General features: G+C 42.9%; 1 protein-coding gene across 1 annotated transcript in view; it reads left to right on the top strand.

The window, feature by feature from the left end:
• CCDC158 (coiled-coil domain containing 158) overlaps window positions 1-20,464 on the top strand; it is a 58,709-nt gene that overhangs the window by 18,089 nt on the left and 20,156 nt on the right. The window contains exons 10-17 of the mRNA XM_077814351.1: window positions 2,223-2,420; window positions 5,077-5,559; window positions 7,981-8,170; window positions 9,782-9,934; window positions 10,405-10,517; window positions 11,987-12,145; window positions 14,548-14,640; window positions 16,302-16,427. Of these exons, the coding sequence (XP_077670477.1) occupies window positions 2,223-2,420; window positions 5,077-5,559; window positions 7,981-8,170; window positions 9,782-9,934; window positions 10,405-10,517; window positions 11,987-12,145; window positions 14,548-14,640; window positions 16,302-16,427 (1,515 nt within the window). The remainder of the gene's footprint in view (window positions 1-2,222; window positions 2,421-5,076; window positions 5,560-7,980; window positions 8,171-9,781; window positions 9,935-10,404; window positions 10,518-11,986; window positions 12,146-14,547; window positions 14,641-16,301; window positions 16,428-20,464) is intronic.

Raw genomic sequence — 20,464 nt, 5'->3', positions numbered from 1 at the left:
TAATCAGCTTACTCCACCTCAGTACTTGCTCCATGTCTCTCCTAGACTCTTACTAGCCTCCTCTATTCAGGAGAGGATCCCAGGGAGCTTTCTCCTTGACACTGCCAGTCTCTCCCCTTACTACTACTAAGAGAGGCATTGCCAAACTTTCTCCCCACAACCATCCTCTAGACTGGGCTTCCTCTCTTCATACTAACCTCATCCCAGCTGGGATTCATCTTTAATTGGGCCTGGCCCACCCTTCAGGTGCAACCAGGTGCCTTAATTGAGCTCTCCACTCCAGTTAATTCTTTCATTACTTGTGGGGCACATACCTCATCACAGGTTCATTTCCGTTAGAAACCCAGGAAATTCAGAGCTAAGGTTAACATGAAAAGAAATGCAAACGTCTGAAACTGAAAATCACAGTTAAGGCTCCCTAACATAAGAAGAGCTGGCATACTGGGTCAGACCAAAGGTCCAGCTAGTCCAGTATCCTGTCTTCTGACAGTGGCCAATGCCAGGTGCTTCAGAAGGAATGAACAGAACAGGTAATCATTGAGTGATCCATCCTCTATGGCCCGTTCCCATCCTTAACTCTGACTTCATAGCTAAGTTAGGTTAGTATCCCATCTTCCCTTCTTTTTTCCTTTCATATCTACTTTGTAAGATTTTTTTTTTGGTCCAGGACTTTTCTAACTGCTTTAAATAGTCCCTAGCAATAGACTGAAAACATCTTAAATTAAAAAAACAAAATAAAAGCAAAACTGTACCTGTACAGCTTGCACAGATAGTAGCAAAATTGTGCATCACAGATCATTGGTTTCATACATACACCCTATTTCCAATGCTAAGTGTAATAGTTCATCATCATACTCATCTTTTGCTCTGTGTATGAGTTCTGTAATTTCATGATTGGGTTTTGGGAGATTAGTATACCAACTCTCTGTCTAGTGTCACTTGTACAATAGGTGACACATGAAATCTGAAGAAGAGTTTTGCATGATTGCATTCTGGTATACTGTTTAAAACAAACAGAAGGTGTTTTTTCACACAATGCACAGTCAGTCTGTGGAACTGTTTGCCAGAGGATATTGTGAAGGCCAAGACTATGACAGCATTCAAAAAAGAACTAGATAAGTTCATGGAGTGTAGGTCCATCAATGGCTATTAGCCAGGACTGGCAAGGATGGTGTCCCTAGTCTCTGTTTCCCAGAAGCTGGGAATGGGTGATGGGGGATGGATCCCTTGATGATTACCTGTTCTGTTCATTCCCTCTGGGGCACCTGGCATTGGCCACTGTCAGAAGACAGGATACTGGGCTGGATGGACCTTTGGTCTGACCCACTATGGCTGTTCTTCTTTATAGCTGTAGCAAAGGCTAGAGTCAGGACAGTCACTATACAATTAAGCGTAAAGCATCTTACTTTTATGGTCACTGATTAAATGAAACTGTAATAGATGAATAAGGTAGTCTCAGTTTCTAATATTCTCCAAGGCATTGGGGGAAAAGTTAAATTTGTTTCAATGCCTTTACTGTGTATGTTCATTCTTTCATTCTCGGAGCCTCTCGTTTCGTTCCCCTTTTCTTTGGCTTTACTCAATATTCTACATGCTGCCTCCACTTCCCAAATTTCAGCCTCTTCGTGTTCTACTGAGAATTCTGCTACCCCCTTTTTTTAAACTAACATGTTCCAAATTGCCTAACCATTCTGGATTGTGGCATCAGTTTTTGAAACTTTGCATTTGTTTCTGAGCTAAAAATGATTGAAACAATGTACAACAAATTGCTGTCTGCAAACAGAGTAAATCAAGCCATGAAATTACAGGTTTCATTATTGTTAAAGGCGGATGATTTCCTTCCTTGGCATGCACTGTAGTATTTGTATTTGGTTCACTTTTAATTTTGATACAATGCTGCGTTTTTCATTTTGCTGATTTTTTTGGCTAGGGTATGTTGGCAAAGAAATGGCATCAAAGGCTTCAAGTCTTGAAATGTTAAATAAGATAGTGATAGCAGTAGTACTTAGAAGAGGGTTAGTTTAAAGCTATTGCTGTGTTGAAGGATGGTGCCTCAGAAGCATCAAACTAGCTGTTCACCAGAAATTCTGGCTTTTATTAGTGGTAAAGATATAGTAAGAATGATTTAACTTTATAACTGATTGTTGCTAAAATTAAGGAAAACAAAAGACAGGATGGCTTTATGATTTAAAGAGGGAAATGGCTGCTGTAATTTCTTGTAGGCTGATCTACATAAAAAAGAGATGGAACTGAGTCTGGAAAAGGAGCAGAACAAGCGGCTTTGGGATCGGGACACTGGCAACAGCATCACCATTGACCACCTACGGAGAGAACTGGACAACAAAAACATGGAATTGCAGCGCATGGAGAACATAGTGAAGACAATGAAGACCGAGTGTCAGGGACAAATGGAACGTCAGGTCAGGAAGGAACTGCTGAGTGGTGTTATTACCACTGAGAGGTTTCCCATGCCCATACACTAGGTATATACTAAAAATAGCACTGTTTTTGTTATCTTAGTTGGAACATGAGCAGCATCTATACATAAGGTGCCAGAGGTTTTCATTCTAATGCCCCGGTTTTGATCACTCATAACTTTTGGAACTTTCATCTGTCAGTCAGAAATTTTCAGTCGTAGTCTCTGGCCTAAGGTGACTTTATACCAAAACAGCCAGAATTTGAAATTTGGCACATTAACACACTTGATGGAGAAGTGACTTTGAGTGTCTGGTGAAACTTGGTTTGGTTTTGGCCAAGTTATAGAATCATAGACTTTAAGGTCAGAAGGGACCATTATGATCATCTAGTCTGACCTCCTGCACAACGCAGGCCACAGAATCTCACCCACCAACTACTGTAACAAACCCCTAACTTATGTCTGAGCTACTGATGTCCTCAAATCGTGGTTTAAAGACTTCAAGGTGCAGAGAATCCTCCAGCAAGTGACCCATGCCCCACGCTGCAGAGGAAGGCGAAAAACCCCCAGGGCCTCTGCCAATCTGCCCCGGAGGAAAATTCCTTCCCAACCCCAAATATGGTGATCAGCTAAACCCTGACCATGTGGGAAAGACTCACCAGCCAGACACCCAGGAAAGAATTCTCTGTAGTAACTCAGATCCCACCCCATCTAACATCCCATCCCAGGCCATTGGGCATATCTACCACTAATGGTCGAAGATCAATTAATTGCCAAAATTAGGCTATCCCATCATATCATCCCTTCCATAAACTTATCAAGCTTAGTCTTGAAGCTAGATATGTCTTTTGCCCCTACTGCTTCCCTTGGAAGGCTGTTCCAGAACTTCACTCCTCTGATGGTTAGAAACCTTCATCTAATTTCAAGTCTAAACTTCCTGATGGCCAGTTTAGATTCATTTGTTCTTGTGTCTACATTGGTACTGATCTTAAATAATTCTTCTCCTCCGTGGTATTTATCCCTCTGATATATTTATAGATAGCAATCATATCTCCCCTCAGCCTTCTTTTGGTTAGGCTAAACAAGCCAAGCTCTTTGAGTGTCCTTTCATAAGACAGGTTTTCTACTCCTTGGATCATCCTAGTAGCCCTTCTCTGTACCTGTTCCAGTTTGAATTCATCCTTAAACATGGGAGACCAGAACTGCACACAGTATTCCAGGTGAGGTCTCACCAGTGCCTTGTATAACGGTACTAACACCTCCTTATCTCTACTGGAAATACCTTGCCTGATGTATCCCAAGATCACATTAGCTTTTTTCACGGCCATATCGCATTGGCGGCTCATAACTCCAGTCACCTGTGATCAACCAATACTCCGAGGTCCTTCTCCTCCTCTGTTACTTCCAAGTGATGTTTCCCCAGTTTATAACAGAAATTCTTGTTATTAATCCCTAAATACATAACCTTGCACTTTTCACTATTAAATTTCATCCTATTACTATTACTCCAGTTTACAAGGTCATCCAGATCTTCCCGTATGATATCCTGATCCTTCTCTGTATTGGCAGTACCTCCCAGCTTTGTGTCATCTGCAAATTTTATTAGCACATTCTCATTTAGAAATATCAGTTATAAGCCTCCAGAAATCGCATTTTGTGCATGTACAGTAAATGTAATGTGCACAGGACCAATAGCAGCACCCTATGAAGATCTTGTGGACTGTTCTCTATTTCACTTCTCTTTCAAGATGAACTTTCTGGTGGCAATCACTTCTGCAAGAAGGACTAGTGAACTAAAGGCCCTCATAATTGATCCACTCTATACAGTATTTCATTGGGACATAGTGGTGTTTATGTCCACAGCCTAATTACTGGGCTGAGTTGAGCCCTGCGTCCAAAAGGACTGTTCTGTTGCTTTCAATGGAGTAGGCTCCTGGACATCAAGCTCTAGAGTCAACTCCTTCCTTCAAGCTGCTGCATCCTCTTAAAAAATCTTCAAACTCCAAATATGTAATCCAGTGCTAATCCTGTCAGCTGCTGCTCTCCACTTTACGTCAAATTAATTTGTCTATAACTTGATTCCTTTATTTGCCACCAACCAGCCAGGCTTTCACGACAACTACTTCCTGCAACCACCCACTCCATGAAATTCTACCTTCAATTCCTGATATTTCTGGGTCCATTCTTGTCTTCTGCATCTGTACTGCACTATTATCGGCACTTGGGTGACGATGCTTCCTGTTGGAGGTTGTCCCATTACAGTCTATGCACTTTGCTGACTACAGCAATAAATCTATGTACTATTGACGCACACATACTTTTTCCAGGATATGTTTGCTGTAAAGTTCAATTGGCCAGGCTTTAATATATTGAGTGATTTAAACCTGTCTCCTCTAAATAGTTTAGAGACAGTTAATATGTTTATTCTATTTTTCACATCAGTCCTACTTATTTTTTTTCTATATTTCACCCTGTGTTTCCTTTATCAAGGAAGGAAGAAAAGCAGAAGAATCATGAAATCCACTAGGGTCCTTGTCATGCAAACCTAATTTACCAATGAAGCTCTTAGATACTATTATGATGGATGCTATAGAAAATCCATAGATAGGTAGATAGAAAATACGGTTGTCAAAACTGACCATTTTATTGTTACCATTCAGATGGCTGCAATTAAGGAAAAGAATGAAAGCATTGAAAGAGTCTCCTCCTTGACTGCCCAGCTAGAATCAACCAAAGAGATGCTCCGTAAAGTAGTTGAAGATCTGACAGCCAAGAAGATAAATCTGGAGGCTTCTGAGAGAACTGTGTCTGACTTGACAGCCTGCCTGCAAGAGAAGGAGAGAGCCATTGAAATTACCAATGAGGAAATCAAGAAGCTCCGGTCACGGGTAGATAGTAAGTTGCAGGAACTCCAGCACTTAAAGAATGAAGGGGACTACTTACAAAATGTGCAGTCGGAGCGTGAGACACTGAAACTGCAGGTGATGGAAAAGGAAAGAGTTATTGAGATCTTTCAAAAGCAAATTGATACCATGACCCAGATTGTGGGCCAGCATGGCCGAACTGCTGGTGCAATGGAGGTGGAGAAATCTCAGCTTGTGAAAGAAATCAGTGACAGGAAACTGGAAGTACAAGAACTTAAGGTCTGTACATTTCACCGTGTTTACGTCTCTGCAAGACAGTATGTTCGTTCTATTTTAAAATCCATATGTCGATATGTTCACTGTGTGTTTTCAAGCAGGTCAGAAAACGGGCCTAGGAATCTATAAACATTTAGAAGACCTATCATGGCTGGGAAGATTATCATTATGTTATCATTATTATTTTGATCAGTTTGTATGAAAAAATAAATATTTCTAGGTCTGAAGTTAACACATTATGGGTGAAATCCTGGCCCCACTGAAGTCAATGGGAGTTTTGCCATTGAGTTCAGCGGGGCCAGAATTTCACTCTGTGGCCATGAATCAGAGTAGTAACTAAACTGGACTAATTATTCAAAAACGTGCACCTGAGTTGCACACGTAAAAGCATACTTTTGCATATACCAAAGGGATAATTGCCTGAACAAATGCAAATTTAACAATGTGTGCAATTACCCAATTATGCACAACCAAATGTGTGTCTGTGTGAATAGCTTAGCCTCTTATTTTTATAATCTATAGGCCAATTCATCTGCTCCATCATTTTACCAAAGAACAAACAAGGACTAGAAGGAGGTGGCAAAAGAGTGTTCTTCATCACAAAATTACCACTGTGGATCCCCACTGTCAGAATAGTGCTCCAGCCATTGTGTGTCCCACTCTAAGGCAGTTGAGCAGCAGGTGGTGGTGTGAATGCATTGATCTGCAGATCTAAACATTTTGAATTGTGGTTATAAAAAGCCAGCCTACCATTTTCAGCTTCTTTTCTAATGGTGATAGAAGTCATAGAACCATTGCTTCATTGCTCTCGATTACACAGTGAATTAGTTTTAGAATAACAGTGGATGTTAGTATAAGAATTAGCCATTATAACTGATGTTAATTGTTACTATAACAACAGTAGTGTTAGATCCAGAACTAGTTTGTTCTTTCATAGGCAGATTCAGAGAAGTGTTTAGGCTTCAAAGGTTGATGACAACGAGAAGTGCATGACAGACCAACCTGTGAGGCACCCCTTACCATACAGGCTTTACCACCCCCACCACCTCAGGCAAGAGGCGAGTGGGAGAAGTAGACAAACGTTTAGGAAGAAATTTTGTCCACTCAGCACTCAATCTTGAAGGCCTTGGAGATGTCAGATCTGAAGGTGTCAGACCACACCTTCAACAAAACAGAAAGAATCGTATTGTTACTGAGTAGTGGTAATTATGAGTGTTCAGTTACAGAAGGAGAAGCACTCTCAACCTTTGTGGCACTCTTCATTGAGACTGATTAAACGTTCCTCATCTAGAGCATACCCTTTAGACCAGACATCTTCTTTAAAGAAGAAGCATTCTAAGCTAGCCATATCCACGTGCTGACAAGACTCCTTAGAAAAGGAAAGGTTGGTTCTTAGAGCTTACTCAATTCCAAGGGGTTCAGATTTGTTGGTTCATATAGAAATAATTTGATCAGTTCAGCACTGGAGGAACATTTGAGCCCTCTCCATTGATCTCCATTGGTTCTGGTCTGATGTCAGTTCAGCACCCAGAGTTTTGTGTGCAGGCTAAGGAGATTTGCAGTGCATCATCAGATCCAGAGCTGACTCCCTGGTTCTATTACAAGCATGGTTCTAAGTTTCTTGGGCTGAATCCACTAGAGACTTTGTAAGTGCTGTATCTGACCCTAAACTTAGCAGGGCTCTCACTTCAGAGACTCATATACGGAAGTCTCCAACCTCATGTACAGCAGCCTTCAAAGCCGAAGGACCTTATTACTAAAATATTCTGATCTACCTCTTCATCAGCTCCGTCTTCTCTCAGTGCTGGTTTAGTATGAAGCCATCCTTGCCTCCTTGTACTTTTGCTGTTGTGTGATGTGTATGGGGTGCCACAGCTGAGCTATGGCCCCTACAACCTTTGGAGCATGTGACTTTTCTGGTTTCAAGTACCATTTTACCCTGGATCTTCTCATGGTCACCTCATGTAGATGGTATACTGAGCACCTTCCCAAAGGCTCAACCTAGTTTCCATCAACTTGGTAAGAAATCATTTCAAATCCCAGTTCATTCACAGGTGAACAGGTGCAAATCAGTCTTTTTAAAAATCTTGTGAGTAACTATAGGAATCAAAACACAAAACATCTGTGAGTTAGAGATCTTATAAACTGATTTAGCCACTAGCTGAACTCTGATAGTGCTTAAGACCAAAGCACCTTTTGTTAAAAACAGTAATCACTTGGGTTAGGAGAGATAGATATATATGCTGAAATAATCTGTTTATGCATTTATCCCCCCATTTTTAAGAATGTGTCTTTTCCATTCTAGTTTTCATCTTTGCATCAAGTTATTTCATGACAAAAATCAGATTTCAAATAATCCTGTTGTGTATATGTCTTAATTGTTAATTAATAGATTTATTATAATTTATTTATTTACATAAATAGATTGTGATGGACAAGAAAGAAGACAGAATCCGTGAAATGGAGGCCAGATTGAGTGAGCTGGAGCTGGAAAAAGTTAAACTGATAAATACCTGCACTGAGAGACTCTGTGCAGTAAAGGATATGAAACTGGAAAGAGACCAACTAATGAATGAGCTGAAAGCCAGTCGCACTGAGCTCGCCGGCCTCGCAGGTAGGGAGCCTCAGATCAGATATCTGCTAAATCAGGCTGATGTTAAAAATAGAAGAGCTGCCTGCTCAATCCAAATATGGCTACTAGTAAAGTCAAGTAAGAGATTCCCAGATAGAGTACACTGATGGTCAGACTGCCTCAGGGCGATAATTCATGATTTGGATTTCTAGTATACAGTGAAGACGGTGTAATCTAGAGGCATAACTCCCAGGGCCTTGTGCAAAAATACTTAGCACAGCCTGACCTTCGGTGGGGCCCAGAATAAAAACCCTAGTAGGTCACAGAATATAAACTTCACCAAGAGCCTTCCTTCTTCCCCAGGTATTATACAGGGAAGCTAGATAGTGCAATGTTCCATAATTTAAATAAACTGATCTGGCAAATCCTATTAACTGTTTATTATCAAACCGTAGTGAAATATGTTTTAATTTGTTTTGTTATGGGCATTCTGTAAAATCTTGTATCTTAACCTATCAGAAAGAGGACATTAGCAAATGCATTCCTTAAATACTGTGCATGAAAGGAGATCAAGATGCCAGGGACATACAGTATGTGATATTGGCAGAAAGCGTCTGAGCCCTATCACTGCCAATAATAGCCTGCTCAGAAACTCATAACTACAAGGTGAGGTTGTACAAGTATATTTCCTTTCATCACAGTCTCCAGAACTCAAGGAAGTCACCCATTAAGGCAACCAGACCAACCACAATTCACATGCTGTACTATGCAGACATTATACCAGCCACACACATTCACAGATTCCCCCATTCATTTTCAGCATAGACACACCCACAATACAGATGCCCAGCTCCCCACAGTCATGCTCCAATGCACAACCTTAACTCTGACCTCAGCAAGATTAGTAGATGATAACCATATACATACTTTTACTTGGAAAGTCTGTCCTCAGATTTTGTGAAAGGTAATAACAGTTAAAGTGTGTGACGGCATGGGGTGGTGGTGTCTGAAATGGAGGGTCCAGAGCTGGAGGGGGCACACTGTTTGGGAGCCAGAGCTGTGCTGGTAGGGAGAGGGAGTTGTGTGGGGATCATAGCATTGTGCAGGACGATTGGGGGAATTTGAGGTGGTCAAAGCTGTCTGAGGGAGGCATTTGAGTTGGAGCTGTGCCAAAGAGATTTCAAGGTGGGATTGTGTGGCGAGGGGGTGCTTATAGCTTTGTCAGGACATAGAGCAGGTTGGAGTTCTGAAAAAGAGCCTGAGAGAATGGGCACAGGTCAAATATTTTATCTCACTAGTAGCTATGCCACACCAGGTAGCAATGGGCAGTCTGATCCCTGAGCAGCGCACGATTAAGAAGTATAGCTTTACTGTCACGTTGTAGAATGGTAGCTTTAGAGAACAGTTAGGAAATGCATCTCATTTTGTTCCAGGGAAACACTGCCTTTTGATGACATTGTAGCAATGCAATGGAATATGACGTGTTTTAATTTGTTAGCAAATTTAATTTGTTTTTTTCTATGTTAGTTACATAAATATAATATTCCTTTTAAGGGATTAAACAGTACATCTGTATAACCTTTTAGTAACAGGTGGATGATTTTATGAATCACTTTACACTTTCATTCAATTCAATGTGCTTACACTGGACAGAGGAATATGAAAAATTAAAGAGGAATTATCGAGACAAAAGTGAAGAGATGGAAGGTATCACAAGCAAACTCAGAATGCAATTGAAATCTGTCCAAGCTGAACTGGAACAAACCAGAGCCACTTTAAAGACTATGGAAGGTTCCGACGGCCATGGTAACTTTGGAAGTTGATTTTTTTATGTCATATTTGTTTGTCTTTTTAACAAGTGGAATTTGTAAATATATTTATTCCTTCAATAGTTGTTATTAGTGGTAATTCAAATATTTTAAAAAAGGAATAAAAAAACAGTGACATATGCAGACACCTTGTTGCTTTATGGTTTACTAGGAATCAGATTAAGCCAGGAAATTTGGAATTGAATTTCCTCAGAGTATGAGGTGGTTTATATTAAATTTTCCAGGTTAGGTTCTTCTGTTTATACTGATATCACAGTCACCATCTAGGCAAAACTCCCATTGGCTCTAATGGGAAGTTTGCTCACATAAGGACTGCAGGATCCCAACCCTCAGTCTGTTTTTAGTGTATTATTGACAATTGATTTCCAAATAAGAACACAGAAAGCATCATGCCTGATCCATTTTGTTCATAAAGGACTAATCAGTTGGGAACCTTGTCTTTTACAGCTATGAAAGTTGCAATGGGAATGCAGAAGCAAATCACAGCCAAGAGAGGACAGATAGATGCATTGCAGAGCAAGATTAAATTCTTGGAGGAGGCAATGACAAATGCAACTAAGGTTACAAGAGCTCCAAGTAAAAGTATTTAACTATATTTAGATAAATAGTTCCAAGTAGAGATTGAGGGTTCGTCCAAGAGAGACCAAAGGAAGTATTAGCTAGCATAACTTACACCTTCATCTGGCTTCCTCCAGTTGAATGTTACATCAATTAGTCTCTCTCCTGACTTAAATTCCCTCAGACTTAGGGCCTAATTTTCATATACACTTAGGGCATGGCTACACTGGTAACTTCAAAGCGCTGTTGCGGGAGCGCTTCTGCGGCAGCGCTTTGAAGTGCGAGTGTGGTCGCCCGCGAGTGCTGGGAGAGAGTTCTCCCAGTGCTCCTGGTCATCCACCTCCACGAGGGGATTAGCTCCCAGCGCTGGGAGCCTGTTTACACTAACGCTTTAAAGCGCTCTGACTTGCTGCGCTCAGGGAGGTGATTTTTCACACCCCTGAGCCAGCAAGTTAGAGCGCTACAAAATGTAAGTGTAGCCAAGCCCTAAGTCACTTTACACTGCTCTAGTGATGTAAAGGAGCCCTAAACTGGATGTAAATATAATTTACTGCCAGATCAGATGAAAGTGACTTTAGTGTAAATGAGAATCAGGCCCTTAATTACTTACAAACTCATTTAGACTCACGCCCTCTTACCAACCAACTCCCCTTTCTTGCACATCCTTCTGAATCTGGCCCTCAGTGCTTACCCACAGTTTTACCTCTCAGTTTTGTTTGCTGCTGGATTTGAGATACTATTTCCTAACTGAAAAATCCATCCAGAGGTGATTTTGGTTCATTCTGCTCAATAGCAGGAAACGATTATATTTATTAGCTAACATATCCTGATTGACAAAAATTGTCAAAAATAACTTATTTTCATATTTTCTGTAAACATTATTGTTCATACGATCATGCCACAGTGGGTGCTTGCTTTGGAGGAGAGTTTAGCAGAAATCTTAATTCAGATTCTCAGCAGTTCAAGTTTTGGTGGATACTGCTTGTCAGTTTCTTAACAATGAAGGTCTGTCTAGTGGATTCCAAGACAGATAAATGGTTTAGTTACCAGTAGAGTTGACTGGATTGTCACCTATATGTGTTCACAGCAATTCATCCTCCTCTGCTAGCTTTGGATCTAGTCACTTGCATGGAGTATGACAGTTGTTTCTTTGATATTGGGCAATGGAAGAGCTTATAAAAGTGTGGAGCATGAGTATGCTCATATACTCTCAAAGCTTCAAATTTCAGATTTGAAATGGTTCAAGGCTCTGTGAGGTGACAGCCTAACTCTATAACTCTACACTTCCAATTGTGAAAATTCCTGTTTCTGCTTAGTATGATAGCTGAGCTTCTGGAAAGGTTCACTGAAAAATTTAAAAGAATATAAACTACTTCAAGTCATAAAGCTCATAGACAACAGCTGTGTATGATGTTAGCAATCCTAAACTGTTATCTCATATTCACTTTGGTCTTTATCGCTACAAATGCAGGAGAAGCATTATCTGAAAGAAGAGAGAAATAAACTAAGCCAAGAACTGAGTTGTATTGCAACAGAAAACAACAAGATGACTGGAGAGCTGGAGATCCTAAGGTCACAAGATCGACGTCTGAAAGAAAAAATTGCTAACATGGAGGCAGCTCTTGATAAGGTAGCTCTTAGTTCAGTCACATTTTTCATTCCCCAAACTTTTCTGTACTATTTCCTGTGAAGAGAAGGGACCTTAAGAGAGGATATCTGTTAAAACCTTGACCTGGACCTCACATTAATACATTTCTGGTTTCTTTAACAGAAGCCTTAATTTAGCCCCAGTGCTTGGGAGATACAAGTTGCACCTCCTTGAGCCAGAAGGGAAGAATTCACCCCTAGGGAAGGGCAGGTGTTGCTTGCACTGCTACCTGCCACTGGGTGTTCTGTGGTCGGGACTCTGTAGGAGCCCTGCCAGAGAGACACTGAATCTGTATCTGCCTGGTGGTCACCCTGGCCAGTATTGCCCATTTATGGAGGCTGCAGGCCTCCCAGTGCAGGGAGGATTGTGAGCACCTTGTGCTGTTGCAATTGTTGTCTGGTTGAGCTTATGATGGCAGATCCTGCCCCCCGGGTCTAGACAGCACTCCAGGTGAGGACCCAAACAGCCATGTAAAACTAACTGTTGTTAGAGGTGGAGCTGGTAGTGACACCAAACTTAAAATTGCCTGACACTTCCCATGATAACATGGTTTTCTGTTGCTTACAACTTTGCCATACTTTAACCATTCAGGCTGAAAGTTTCCATGCTGGGTTTTGCCTCAGGCTGAAGTTTTCAGGAGAGTTTCAGCTAGAACCGTTCATCCCTTTCTGAAAAAGATATTGTGGAAAAATAATGTGCTTTTCTTTTTTTACAACCATTTCACGGAGGAGCTCAAGTGCCTCCATTCTGTAGAGCAAGGGGGTTGCCTTGGGGCCCCAGATGTGCCTTTTCCTATCCCTGTGAAAAACACCCAAACTTCACCAAGCTATAAACTTTTGAAAAAAATCTCCATTTGCATATCTTCAGTCTAGACTTGTTAGAGTTTGGCAGCTAAATTCCATCTGCACTGGCCATGCTTAACCCCTCACAGCTCCTATGTGCCATCCCCACAGAGCAAACTCCATCTTGGGACTGCATGGGCCACCAGGGGACACTGGGCACAGGAACTCAGAGAAGGGGGACTCTCCCTCGTGTGCCACAACGTCCGCCTCCCCCCAGGCATACAGGCAGCATACAAGAGGAATGTGCTTGACTCATATACAGAGGGGAAGAGAGCTAGTCCTGGTGGGGTACGGAGAAGGAGTAGATTAGAGCTAGGAGCCTGTGGGGTGGACAGAGACTGGTTGGGCAAGGAGACTGAGACAAGGTAGCTGTTGGGGTGACTGGGATGAGAAGCCGAGGGAGGGACACTCAGCCTGCGAGAGGGGGGAAGACAGATCAGATGCGGAGCCGGCACCACAGGCATCCTTAATTCTGGCCTTTTCCTAAGGTTGAGTGCTTGACTCTGCAACCTTAATCATGTTGTTAGCACAGCTTTGTTGTGTGTAACAGGACATACAGGAATAATATAGCCAACTAACAAAGGCATAGGCAAAATGAAGGCTGGTGCTGTCTGAAAGTGAGTGGGTGAAAACTAACTGTAAAAATACAGTCAGAGCCCATTTAAAGCCGTGGGTAAAGATCATAACAGATGGTCAGACAGGACAGATAGTGCCTATCTTACCTGCCCTGGAGAGCCTCCGCTGTGTAGACATCATTAAATGTAATTGATCAACCTGCTGCTCATAAATTATTTCTGAGTTGAATGTTGAAATGGAAACTACTGTGCAAACAAGAGACAGATAATTATGTGTATGAACACTGTATTGACCATGCTTCAGTGAGCATAGAGAGTCAACTGCCTTTTTGTCATGTGACAATGGTAAAGAATGACAGAAACTCAGTTTCTTCTAACACGGAACAAGGAACTTTATTAGAATTATGAAAACACCCTCCTTAAAATGTCCCTGTCTCTCTCTGCCTCACTGTAGAGCTTGGGCTCAGAAACTTCCCCAGCTCCTGTTGCTTAGTTTCCTGCTACAGAAATAAAGAACAAGAATACGTATTATCATATCTGCATATATCACATTTTTCCACTATATAACAAGTTGTATTATTTAACAGAGTTTAGATTCCAGACGAGTCACCAACTTCACCCCCTCATCCATTTTAAAGCCTTGAAGAGGGCTTTGCCCAGTTAATACGCTTGGATTAACAAATCCCATAGGTGTTCAGGATTCTTTCCAATAGGAATATCTCCTTTCCTGAAGGTTGTTATGTGGGTATCATTGCTACTAGGGTCATATGGCAATTCAGCTGCCCTTTGGAAGTTCTGCAGGGCTGGCATCTGGTCTTATATTTCTAGAAAGCACTTACCACACTGCTGGCACTATACAAATAAAATGTCTCTTTGTAGGGCCCCTTGTTCTTATTAGAGAGAAAGGATTAAAAACATTTAATAGAAAAGAAAGAAAAGGTTAATTAAATCTCATTCTCTCTTGCAGGCATCTATGCAATTTGCAGAATGTCAGTGCATAATCCAGTGTCAGGAGCAAGAAGCTATGCGCTTCAAACTACAACACACTTTGGATGTAAAAGTAAGTTCTTTATAGCTAATATGTGGACTGAAAAGTGTAGGCATTTACTCTTGGTTCTAGTTTTAATACTACCCTCCTTTTACTTCAGCATATGCCCAAGGGTTCTCATCTGTTACCCTTAACTCAGGTTCAGTATCACCCCTTCACAAGTGGTGCCTCTGATATCACTTACTTATAAAATACTATTCCATGTGAGTAAGGGTATCAGGGTATGATTTAAAATGAATTAAAGTTATAATGAGAATGCGTTGGCACCATGCTTCTGTGACAAGTACTAAGACTTCGGTGATACTCCTGAAATTTTCTGGCAGTTTCAGGTGAACTAGAATTTGAGAGTTTTATTGAATTATATATGAAAATGAATAATGCACCAAGAACAGTAATAAGTTATTTAATTTGACATTAAAATTTGGGACACTTTTGTTTTGTAGTGGCTCCTATAGCAGGATGGCCATCTACTAAGCAGCCCGTCTTGGTCATGGGTCACTTTACAGGCACACTGATCCCTTTAGCCCCATTTGTAGGACCTGTAAGAACCGCACACAACTTTCACATGGATGTCACCACCCTTTGCCTGTGGCTGGCTTAATAATAGGATAATTCTTTTCTAGGATAACATCACCCCTGCCTGGGGCTGATTTAATAGCAGAAACAATTCCTTTCTGTATTATCACCCCTGCCTAGAGCCACTTCAATAACAGAAATAGTTCTGAACCATTGCTGGGTCCCAAAATAAAGCCCATCATCACATCAGAGTCCATACTAAGCTCTGGTGTCTTCTCTCATAGCCAGAGCTCTTATTCTGTCCTAGCTTGTTCTCACAGCCCATCCTCCCAGCTCTTCCTAGCTGGGGCTAAGCCTTCCAGCTCTTGCCTTTAGGCCCAGACTCCATCCATGTTTCTCCACAGAAACTGCCTGGTCCCTGGGCTGCTGTCTGTCACAGCTCCCTTGGTCTCAGGGCCTTCCCCACATGAGGTCTTTGCACACTCTGCAGTTTCTCTTCACTATGCTATGCTCCCACCACTGCAGCCTCCTGGTGCTCTTTATAGGACAATCACCCTGTTCTCTTTCATGTGTGACTCTTTCTATAATCAGGCCTTGCTCACCCCAACCTTTAAGGGGTGAGCCACCCTGTGGCAGCTCCCAAGAATCATTATCCCTGAGTGGTTCCCAGATAGAAAACAGTTGTAACCACCACAGCAATACATGGTATTCTGAGCACAAAGCAAACTGCTGGAAGTGTGTGTGACTAATGGTTTAAAAGGGTTAACTTGTGTGTACCTTGTAAAGTAGATTATAGGACTACACTGGGGACCATATTTTATAGCATCAAACTGCCTGCTGCCATTCAGGATTCCTTGCAGTCAGTATGATCCTATTGTTTTTTATTCTGCATAGGAACCCCAGTCATGGACCAGCCAAGATTTTCAGAAGTGACTATAGATTTTGGGTGCCTCCATTTTTGTGTTCCCAACCTGAGACAACCCTAAAGGGGTCTCAGTTGAGGCACTCAAAGTCATTATTCACTTTTGAGAATCTTGGATCAAGGCCCCATTGTGCTACACACTGTAAAAAACACATAACAAAGATGGTCCCTGTCCAAAAGTCTTTAGTCTGTACACCATTTTGTCTGCTTACACCTGACTACTGTTCTTCGGCAGGAACTGCAGGGCCCAGGATATACATCAGGTTCTACTTCTGGAAAGCCACGCCACATATCATTGCCACTTACTCATCCCCACTCTAATGTACCATCTTCCCAAGCCTCTCAAGGCTTCATTCCTCACGTGAGTATCTGCTCTAGACTGTGAAGTCAGCATGACGCAGAGCAGTTCCGAAGTTCAAAAACAGATGTCCAGTTGGGGTTTTTCAAAAGGATTCTTACCTACCAGGATTAATTCATTTCCTATAACTTCTCATATTATGGACTTACTTCTTTTCTTTTTATTTAGCTAAAACTATCTTAGCAGCTGGAGAATGAAAATTAGCTTTTCAAAACAAATTTCCTTACCTGTGTCGCTAATAACACTTTAAAATATTGAAACAAAGACTACACTGAAATACATTTTACTTTTCACCATTTATGATGTGCATTTTCTGAAACTCACTCAGCATAGACAGTGAGAAAAGACTAGTCAGATTTCCAGTTTCCAGCCAATTTCCTTTTCTGGTTCTCATGTACTAGTACAATCCTGCAATGTTTGGGTTACAGATTCTGCAGGAGAATGTTTTAAAAGTTCCTTCCCATACTGCCTTCTCTGATTTTTTTCCCTTTTAGTTTATGACAGCTTTTGTATTAATATTAGATTATGTAATCTTCCTCCCTTCTTTTTAAATACACCTAAATTATAGATTTAACTGAAGTCTTATTCAGAAAATAATTCTTCATTATTTTCTCTATAGTTTTTATATTATTCTCCATATAGGACATGACCCAGCTCCCACCAAAGTAAATGGGAGTCTCCATTACCTTTGGTAGCAATTGGATCAAGCCCATGATCATTAACACACAACAGAGTGTGGGTGCGTCAGTCACTATGCACACACCTTATTTTTTATCAGTAAATATGTACTGTGGGACCAATTCTGTCCTCACACAGATCCACTGATCTCAGTAGGAATTGCACCTAATTAAGGCCCCATCAGCCCTCTGCATGTGCTCATGGCATGCCCCCTCCATGCCCCTACAGGCTCCACATGTAGGGAGGGGTACAGGGCCAAAAGTTGCAGACTGTCCCCACCAATCCCATGGGGAAATATAAGATACTGCAGATAAAATCTATAGTAATTTTTTCTTCTTTACTCTTTGTGTTTTGGAAATTCACATTTCCTATGGAGACAGCTGTGGCTCGGGGGAGTCCCAAATAGCACAGCTCCTGCAGGAGCTACACGAGTGTCCACGGATTTATGGGAGTGGGTAGCAGGCAGCAGTGCTGTGGAAAGGGCCATGTGCACAGCCTTTCCCTTCCCTTGTGTGAGAATAACCTGCCTAGAGAGTGTGGCCAGGTGAAGACAGAACTGGACCTTGTATATTTACAGTATGTTTAGCTTTATCTTCGCTGGCTCCAGTGTAAAACAAATGCTGACATTTAACTTGAGAATACTAATGCACCATTGAGAGAACTTTAGTAACTCCAGTGCAAAAGGTTTTTATTGCTTTCTCAGGGCATGTCTACACTACGGAATAAGGTCGAATTTATAGAAGTCGGTTTTTTTTAAATCGGTTTTATATATTCGAGTGTGTGTCCCCCCACAGAAAATGCTCTAAGTGCATTAAGTGCATTAACTCGGCGGAGTGCTTCCACAGTACCAAGGCAAGCGTCGACTTCCGGAGTGTTGCACTGTGGGTAGCTATCCCACAGTTCCCGCAGTCTCCGCTGCCCATTGGAATTCTGGGTTGAGATCCCAATGCCTGATGGGGCTAAAACATTGTCACGGGTGGTTCTGGGTACATATCGTCAGGCCCCCTTTCCCTCCCTCCCTCCGTGAAAGCAAGGGCAGACAATCGTTTTGCGCCTTTTTTCCTGAGTTACCTGTGCAGACGCCATACCACGGCAAGCATGGAGCCCGCTCAGGTAACCGTCACCCTATGTCTCCTGGGTGCTGGCAGACGCGGTACTGCATTGCTACGCAGTAGCAGCAACCCATTGCCTTCTGGCAGCAGACGGTGCAATATGACTGGTAGCCATCATCATCATGTCCGAGGTGCCCCTGGCCACGTCGGCCAGGAGTGCCTGGGCAGACATGGGCGCAGGGACTAAACTTGGAGTGACTTGACCAGGTCATTCTCTTTAGTCCTGCAGTCAGTCCTATTGAACTGTCTTATGGTGAGCAGGCAGGTTCTCTCCCTCCGTCAGAGCAACGCCAGACAATCGTTCCGCGCCTTTTTTCTGTGCGGACGCCATACCAAGGCAAGCATGGAGGCCGCTCAGCTCACTTTGGCAATTAGGAGCACATTAAACACCACATGCATTATCCAGCAGTATATGCAGCACCAGAACCTGGCAAAGCGATACCGGGCGAGGAGGCGACATCAGCGCGGTCACGTGAGTGATCAGGACATGGACACAGATTTCTCTGAAAGCATGGGCCCTGCCAGTGCATGCATCATGGTGCTAATGGGGCAGGTTCATGCTGTGGAACGCCCATTCTGGGCTCAGGAAACAAGCACAGACTGGTGGGACCGCATAGTGTTGCAGGTCTGGGACGATTCCCAGTGGCTGCGAAACTTTCGCATGCGTAAGGGCACTTTATGGAACTTTGTGACTTGCTTTCCCCTGCCCTGAAGTGCATGAATACCAAGATGAGAGCAGCCCTCACAGTTGAGAAGCAAGTGGCGATAGCTCTGTGGAAGCTTGCAACGCCTGACAGCTACCGGTCAGTTGGGAATCAATTTGGAGTGGGCAAATCTACTGTGGGGGCTGCTGTGATGCAAGTAGCCCACGCAATCAAAGATCTGCTGATATCAAGCGTAGTGACCCTGGGAAATGTGCAGGTCATAGCGGATGGCTTTGCTGCAATGGGATTCCCTAACTGTGGTGGGGCCATAGACGGAACCCATATCCCTATCTTGGCACCGGAGCACCAAGCCGGCAAGTACATAAACCGCAAGGGGTACTTTTCAATAGTGCTGCAAGCACTGGTGGATCACAAGGGACGTTTCACCAACATCAACGTGGGATGACCGGGAAAGGTACATGACGCTCGCATCTTCAGGAACTCTGGTCTGTTTCAAAAGCTGCAGGAAGGGACTTTATTCCCAGACAAGAAAATAACTGTTGGGGACGTTGAAATGCCTATATGTATCCTTGGCGACCCAGCCTACCCCTTAATGCCATGGCTCATGAAGCCGTACACAGGCAGCCTGAACAGTAGTCAGGAGCTGTTCAATTACAGGCTGAGCAAGTGCAGAATGGTGGTAGAATGTGCATTTGGACATTTAAAGGCGTGCTGGCGCAGTTTGCTGACTCGCTTAGATCTCAGCGAAACCAATATTCCCACTGTTATTACTGCTTGCTGTGTGCTCCACAATATCTGCGAGAGTAAGGGCGAGACGTTTATGGCGGGGTGGAAGGTTGAGGCAAATCACCTGGCTGCTGGTTACGCGCAGCCAGACACCAGGGCAGTTAGAAGAGCACAGGAGGGTGCAGTACGCATCAGAGAAGCTTTGAAAACCAGTTTCATGACTGGCCAGGCTACAGTGTGAAAGTTCTCTTTGTTTCTCCTTGATGAAACCCCCTGCCCCTTGGTTCACTCTACTTCCCTGCAAGCTAACCACCCTCCCCTCCTCCCTTTAATCATTGCTTGCAGAGGCAATAAAGTCATTGTTGCTTCACATTCATGCATTCTTTATTCATTCATCACACAAATAGGGGGATGACTACCAAGGTAGCCCAGGAGGGGTGGTGGAGGAGGGAAGGAAAATGCCACACAGCACTTTAAAAGTTTACAACTTTAAAATTTATTGAATGCCAGCCTTCTTTTTTTGGGGCAATCCTCTGTGGTGGAGTGGCTGGTTGGCTGGTGGCCCCCCCCACCACGTTCTTGGGCGTCTGGGTGTAGAGGTTATGGAACTTTGGGGAGGAGGGCGGTTGGTTACACAGGGGCTGTAGTGGCAGTCTGTGCTCCAGCTGCCTTTGCTGCAGCTCAACCATACACTGGAGCATACTGGTTTGGTCCTCCAGCAGCTTCAGCATTGAATCCTGCCTCCGCTCATCATGCTGCCGCCACATTTGAACTTCAGCCCTCTCTTCAGCCCGCCACTTACTCTCTTCAGCCCGCCACTTACTCTCGTCAGCCCGCCAACTCTCCTCCCGGTCATTTT

Source organism: Eretmochelys imbricata, chromosome 4, assembly GCF_965152235.1.
Source record: "Eretmochelys imbricata isolate rEreImb1 chromosome 4, rEreImb1.hap1, whole genome shotgun sequence".
NCBI lineage: Eukaryota > Metazoa > Chordata > Testudines > Cheloniidae > Eretmochelys > Eretmochelys imbricata.
The sequence above is the reverse complement of the archived record's forward strand: the minus strand, read 5'-3'. Positions and strand labels throughout refer to the sequence as shown.